Genomic DNA, 7,801 nt, shown 5'->3' on the forward strand with positions numbered 1-7,801 from the left:
TATATATATATATATATATAACATAAATAAAATATTACTTTATATTGAAAGGCAAGATTATTAAGATTAAAATAATTCTCTGTAAAATAAAAAATCCAGTATTTAAGAAAAAACATTTGATGCAGATTGGTTGAGAGATCAGTAAGATAAAATTTAGCTGAAATTAGATGCAGCAATTTCACTGCTTTAAACTCAGTAGTGCTTTAGTAAGTACTTTCAGTGTCAGTGAGAGAAAGAGGACAGGCACAGATTGTAGAGACTGAGAATGCATTCAGAGACGCTGTTTCTTTAACACACACAGTGAAGCTGAATCAATCCAGCGGGACAGACGCACTGGAAATGCTAATGTATTTCATTCGAGCCACTAGAGCTCCACTTTCATAATCCGCCACTCGTGAAATGCTAAGAGCCAGCATAGGCCATGAAACCAGGGAGAGGAGAAGAGGACCTGATAGAGGACAGCACTGGCACATTATTTAACAGCCAAAATGGAGGACGAACTAGAGGTCTCAACCTAAACCCAATGCAAACTCACAATTGCTCATTGTCTTATTATCTTCTTCAAACTAAAAATAAAAAAATCCAATAAATTGACAACATTACTAGGCTATATTGTTAATTAGTTACAAATCTGAATCCAATGCAAACTTAAAGCTGAAATGCATGAAAAAAATAAAAACCGCAGTAAATGCATGAAGAACCATCTCAAAAACTTTTTCACCTAGTTGACCTTGAAAAAATTCTTAGATTCTTAAATTTTACAGTGAAATACTAGAAATCTTTTTTCTTATTCTATTTAATATTTTTATTTAGTAATATAATATTATTATTATAAAAAATAAATAAACAAACACATAAATCAAATAAACAAACTATTAAAAAGTAACTAAATAAAGTTATTATTATTATTATTATTAGTCATATTGACATAAAATCTCAAAATGTTGGGCCAAATTTTGCAGCTCTACAAACAAGCACAGCATGCATTAAGCTTTTTTATTAATACAGTACAGTAAATGCTCAAAACCTTGAAAATCTTGAAAACATTTTTCTTAAATACTTAATTTGTAATTTTACAGTGAAATAGTACAATAGTAATATTCCTTTTGCTATTTAATATTTTAGTTTAGTAATAATAATAATTATTATTATCATATTGATATAAAATCACCAAATTTCGGGCCAAATTTTGCAATACTACAAACAAGAACAGCAAACCTGAAGCTTTTTTAAATAACAATAATTGCATTTTAAATTGCAATCGCTCTCAGATTTTCTTCCCTAAATTGTGCGGCCCTAAGATGACCTCCAGGAAGAATGCCTTTAGAAAAACACAGCAACTTGCTGTGAATGTCCCTCGACTACCCGCTCAAATGCAGCCCAGCAGGACAGACAGCAACGCTGTGTATCACACGCATTTGCAATCAAGTAGCATCAGGCTGCTGTTGAGTGACTTCAAATGCGTTTCTGTCACTAAGTTCAATTTCATTCATCTGATCTTCAGCACAAACTCCCGTCCAGCTCACATTCCTGCTCATTATCCTTACTGACGTGTCCCACAGAGTAAACAGGCAAAGCGTGATGTGAAAACCAACATCCCATACCTTCAAAAGAGGAAGTGAGGTTACAAACTAGTTTCTGAATGAGTAAACTGCTGCTGCTGCTAATGCATCTGATCATCACGAGATGAGAAAGATGACGATTATCCCATTACAACAACATGTTGCTTTAAAGGGAAACATAAAGATTTGCTTTTAATTTACTCCAAGATGTAGCTGACTGTTTTTCTCCAGTAGAACAATAAAGAAGATTTTTAGCTGAAATCATGCTCCTTGGTGATTCATGCAATGCAAGTCATTGGGTACCGGCACTTTGAGAGTCAAAAAAGCACATACAGGCAACACAAAATTAGGCCTAATCCCCGTGGCTCCTGACGATACATAAAGGTCTTATGAAGCGAAACGATCAGTCTGTGTGAGAAAAGTAACATTATTTACAAAATTACAAAATTATTACCTGTAATCCAGAGCCTCAGGCAAATGGTTCGGAGTGTCGTTCATGAACGAATCATTCTTTTGAACTGATTCTTTTTAGTGAAGTAAATGAGCCAGTGCACCAAATCAGACTAAAGCGTCTGAAACAGTTCATGGCTCGAGCAGCATAGATCTCCAGTACAAGTTACTCGATCAAAACTCACTTTCAGACGCCTGACAGTCACTCCGACTCGAAATGAGCCAAAATAGCGGCGTATCTGATCCTATGATGAATGAATCATTCAGAATCATGAAGACTAGTTTATTCACTTTATATGCTTTAGACATGTAAAACATCCGTGTTTCACATCATTATTGGGTGATTTAATAATTTAATTGCGTAACTATTACGTCATTGCAGTTGTTTGAACCAGTTCATTGAAACAAACTGTCTGAAAAAATCAGTTCATGGAAAAGAATCAAATTTCCTCGTTGCCTTACAGTGTGTTCACACCAGAAGCGAATGTAATTATTTGCACGAGTAAATTACATACAAAGTCAACGCAAAGACGCGAATAGAGGCGAATTCGCGCCGGGCGACGCGAATGACGCGAAATGCGCGACGCGTTTGCCGCGAACGCACGATATTCGCCTCAATCGCGTCTTTCGCACAAGTTCAAAAATTTCAACTCCAGCGGAAAATTCGCATGACGCGTTCTCGCGCAAGCCAATCAGCAAAGAGTTTCTTGACACGTCCAGTTGAATCAGACAATAGAAGAGAGCATTATTGTAGCCGTCTGTTATTATATAGGTCTGGAGCATAGAAAACAATTCAAATCAGTTGTAATGGTAGTTGTATTTTTATTAGCATGGCTACAGAGATGCTGCTATCAATAATAAAAATAATAGTAATATAAGTGTATATATACAGTAGTAAAATGTAACACACACATTAATTTAGGATCCTAACGTTATTCATCCTCCTCTGGATGGTGCTGTGAACCCAGACACGTCGGCGTTTGGCTTTCCATCGTATTTGGGACTTTTTGACAACAGGTACAAAACAGCGATTGTAGTTATCTCCAGCATGGTTGATCGTGCTGTTTTTTTTCGCGCGAGTGACACGAAAAACATCCCACGAGTAATCTAGAGCGAGTGACGCGATGCGCATATTCGCTTCGCGTCTGGTGTGAACACACCATTAGACTCTGGATTACAGGTAATAATGTTGTAATATAATGTTTAGTTTCTTGCACAGACTGATCGTTTCACTTCATAAGACCTCAATATATCGTCAGGAGCCACGGGTATTAATTTTGTGTTTCTTGATATGCTTTTCTGACTCTAAATGTGCTGGTAGCTGTTGACTTGCATGTCATGAATCACCAGTGACAACGTGTACGTTTTCAGCTAAAAATCTTCTTTACTCTTCTATTGAAGAAAAATGTTTCCATTTTGTATGGCCCGAGGGTGAGTAAATCAACAGCTAATTTTCATTTTTGGGTGAAATATCCCTTTAAAATGCTGTCTAGGTAGGCAGCTCACTAGATGTTGGATGTGTGCGGTTAATATAATTGACCAAAGCAGATCCTCTGTCCTTGCTTTAACATTATCTTAATGAGAAAAAGGGAGACAAATCAATCTTTCTGTTTTAAATGGATTAGCTGAACACATGGACACAAGCACAGCTTAAACATTTGCTCTAAAGTACATGTTTACTCAGAGCTGAACACTCACAATGGTATTTTACCTCGTTTACTGACACATTTCACAACTTGACCAGGGTAAACTTTGACTGTGAACTAATCCAGCACAAGATTCTACAGCACACAGCCTATAAAACTGGTCTGTTTTGGTTTTACAGGAAGGCTTTTATAAGCACAAGGTAAACATGTTTGTACTATGAGCGCATGGAAACCCGTGTGACGTGATTTCACCACAGCAATCAAGCTCTGCAGATAAACAATCTCTGAGTGTGACAAAACTATATTTCTTATCATGATGAACCACAGCTAGATGACAAGAACGTGACAAACCCGACCTGGCAAGAATGACCAGAATGAGGAAATACATCGACAAAAAATCACTCATTTACTCACATTTTTAAGGCAACTTCAAGGTTTGAGTCTTGGAGTTTTCGAGCTTGATTGCTAGAGCAGAAAATAACCACCTAGCAACCACATACAACACCCCAACGACCACCAATCGTATTCTATCAACCACCTACAATATCCTAGCAACCACCAACAACACCCCAACAACCACCCATAATATTCTAGCAACCACCTACAATGTCCTAGCAACCACCTAAAACACCCAAACAACCACCTACAACACCCTAGCAACTACGTACAATATCCTAGGAACCACTTACTACACCATAATAACTACATACAATATCCTAGTAACTAGCAACCGCCTAAAACACCCTGGCAACCACCTACAATATCCTAAGAACCACCTACAACACTTTAACAACCACGTACAATATCCTAGTAACTACTTACAATGTTAACACCCCAGCAACCACCTATAACAATCTAACAACAACCTACACCTCCCCAGCAACTACCCACAACACTCTAGAAACCACCAACAACACCCTAGCGACCACCAACAAAACCATAACAACCACCTATAACAGTCTAGCAACCACCTACAACACCCTAACAACCACATACAATATCCTAGTAACTACTTACAATGTCGACACCCCAGCAACCATCTATAACACTCTAACAACGACCTACACCACCTACTACAACACCCTAGCAACCACATACAACACCATAGCAACCACCAAAAACATCATAGCAACCACTACCCACAACCCTCCCACAACTACAACCACTACCCACAACACTCTATAAAAACCACCAACAACACCCTAGCAACCACCACCAACGTCATACAACCACCTATAACACCCTAGCAACCACCACCAATGTCATACAACCACCCACAACACCCTAGCAACCACCTATAACACCCAAGCAAACAACCTACAGCACCTTAGCAGCCACCTACAACACCCTAGGCTGGCAAGTGGCAACCTTCACACGTGTACTTCAGAAAATGTAAAAATCTAGATCTACATATAATTTAAGGCTATTTCTAAATATAATGCTGTTATTAGGTATTTCAGCATGGAGAGACGTGACAGAAGAGGACAATAATCCAGTCTGTTGCTGGTTGCCATCTGAAGTTATTTTGGGCTCAAGCTCCTGATCCCCAGAGATGAATAATTTTCACAGGTTATTTCTGACTGTCATTAGAAACCTGCAAACGTCAGTCTGCCGTCTCTTCTACTGACCAGACAACAGACTCCAGAACCAAAACATGAGTGAGCAATGGACACAAACACAAGCCTGGGATCTCCTGAAGATCCTAAAGCAGTGATCTCAACATCTAGTAGATCTAGAAGATCTCTGTTTTAGTGATGAACACATGAATCCTCAGAGGACAATATTATTTCTCAGAGATGCTCTTTCAAACCTCAGGAGACTTAAAAATGAAAATCCTAAAATTTCTCTGGAGAATAAAACACACAAATGAGTCGTATAGAACTATAAAATGAATATGGAGCAGCTCAGATCATTTGATGAGAAATGATCAAGTTCATAGCGAGATCTCTGATTACAGACTTTTGAAATCTGAGCACAGTTAAGACACTGTTGAGATCTCTTCTGAAACTCCACTGGAGACACATGTGACACTGTTGGAGTCTTTTTCTCAGGAGAAACACCAGAGAAGCAGGAGACGGCTCTCTATTTCATTTCACTGTTGTCTTGGAGAAACAACTGAGATGATCTGCAGGTCTTAAATAAGTTTCAACCTCTAGATCTTATAGAAGATCCAGAAGATCAGAACACATTAAAAAAAAGTTTTATTTAGGGCAGGGGTGTCCAAACTCGGTCCTGGAGGGCCGGTGTCCTGAAGAGTTTAGCTCCAACCCCAATTAAACACACCTGAACCAGCTAATCAAGCTCTTACTAGGCATACTAGAAACTTAAAGGCAGGTGTGTTGAGGCAAGTTGGAGCTAAACTCTGCAAGACACCGGCCCTCCAGGACCGAGTTTGGGCAGCCCTGATTTAGGGTATCAGGAGCAGGAGATGTAAGTGACCTTCACCATTTGCTCTCTATTTCACGTTATTACGGTCTAGAAGAGATATTAATGAGACTAACTGATCTTTTTTCACAGGTCCACATGACAAGAGTTCATTAAATGGTGGATAAACTTCCTTTTAACATTAAATGTAGGCATCATGAGCTGGTTCAGACTTGCAGTAAAGCCAGTCTTCGGATGTCTGTTCTTAATGGAGCTTTACTGACCAGAAAAAAGAATTATGATGCAATGGCTGGTGATGCAAGTCGGTCTGTTTTCTGTAGTTATATATTAAAGCCACACCTAACCTGACAGAAACAAGATCTGACATGCGTTCTCCTTCATGAGGAACCATTGTGCAATTCATCCAAATCAACCTTATGTTATTATCAGCATGCAACTATGTCTGCCACTCACCCAGTGTCTTAACGGCGATCTGCTTGGTGAGCGGCGGCGGCAGGTTGATGCACACCAGATCCACATCCGAATGCAGCAGCACGTCATCGATCCGGTTAGTGTAGAAGGGCACGTTCATATCTCGCGCGAGCTCCTCCGCCTCCTCCTGCGTGCGACCCCACAGCGCCTTCACCGAGAAGCCCTCGTTCTTCAGCAGAGGGATGATGACCCGGGTCGTCAGACTGGTGCCGAACACACCCACCCCGGGCAACATGACTGTCGCGCGCGGATGCTCACACACCGGAGGCGGGTGACCCGGCGGGTGCGGGTTCGAACCCGAGCAGGGCTGTTGTGTTAACTATGACCATTGCGCCTTTGGGTTCCTCCCAGCTGGAGAATCCGCCAATCCTACTGTGGCGAAGGCTTGTTGCGTGAATATTAATCACGCAGCGTGACGTTAAGCAAGGAGGACCGTCTGATTGGCTGACGGCGGGTGGGCGCTGGGTCAGCTGGCGAATCCGAAGACGGCGTAGGCGTGGCTTATGAATATTTCAGACAGATTAATATTCATAAGCAAAGCCTGCGCCGTAGTGGGATTGGAAAAGGCAGCAGAATTATGCATACAGCTCGTTTGATCACAGCTGGAGACAGTGACTGCAGTGAATGGAAACACAATAACCCAGCGAGAAGATGACAAATGAATTATTATTAATTTAAAAACGTTTAATAAATGGCAGGGAAGACAATAAAGGGACCATATTGAGTATTAGAGCAACAAAAGGTGAAAAAAGACAATAAAATAAAATAAAAAATATATATATATTTTTTGTTTATATAATAATACACGTAAACACACAGAAATATGATTATATAATATATATTGATTATTTTAAATAGTTTATCTTACAATAGTTTGTATAATAAACCAATGTCATATTAAGATAATTCATTTTGAGTGTCAGTGCTTAAAAGGGTCATATGATGCGATTTAAATTTTTCCGTTCTCTTTGGAGTGTTACAAGCTCTTGGTGCATAAAGAAGATCTGTAAAGTTGCAAAGACTAAAGTCTCAAATCCAAAGAGATATTCTTTATAAAAGTTAAGAGTCAACCACGCCTACCTAAAACGGCTCGTTCTAACACGCCCCCACATATCTACCTCACTATGTGGGAAGATTTACATAACGCCGCCCAAATGTTCACGCAAAAAAAGAAGGCGTAACTTTTATTCTCGATGTAGTTTTGTTGTTTCCGCCGCCATGTCGTAAAGACGCTGTGTGCTTCGTTGTGAAAGCGAAACTACTTTCAAAAGAGGACGATATCCGCTT

At 39.7% G+C, this 7,801-nt stretch overlaps 1 protein-coding gene and 1 long non-coding RNA gene across 2 annotated transcripts in view; one reads left to right on the plus strand and one right to left on the minus strand.

The window, feature by feature from the left end:
• Positions 1 to 6,859, minus strand: part of gfod1 (glucose-fructose oxidoreductase domain containing 1) — a 28,260-nt gene extending 21,401 nt beyond the window's left edge. Inside the window, exon 1 of the mRNA XM_016569148.1 lies at positions 6,497 to 6,859. Coding sequence (XP_016424634.1) covers positions 6,497 to 6,749 — 253 coding nt within the window. The 5' untranslated portion in view covers positions 6,750 to 6,859. The remainder of the gene's footprint in view (positions 1 to 6,496) is intronic.
• Positions 6,023 to 6,397, plus strand: LOC107753045 (uncharacterized). The gene is made up of 2 exons (XR_001641427.1): positions 6,023 to 6,088; positions 6,176 to 6,397. It is a non-coding gene; the product is annotated as an uncharacterized LOC107753045 (long non-coding RNA).
• Positions 6,860 to 7,801: the final 942 nt, after the last annotated feature.

This window comes from Sinocyclocheilus rhinocerous, unplaced genomic scaffold (genome assembly GCF_001515625.1).
Source record: "Sinocyclocheilus rhinocerous isolate Xijiao unplaced genomic scaffold, SAMN03320098_v1.1 scaffold1493, whole genome shotgun sequence".
NCBI lineage: Eukaryota > Metazoa > Chordata > Actinopteri > Cypriniformes > Cyprinidae > Sinocyclocheilus > Sinocyclocheilus rhinocerous.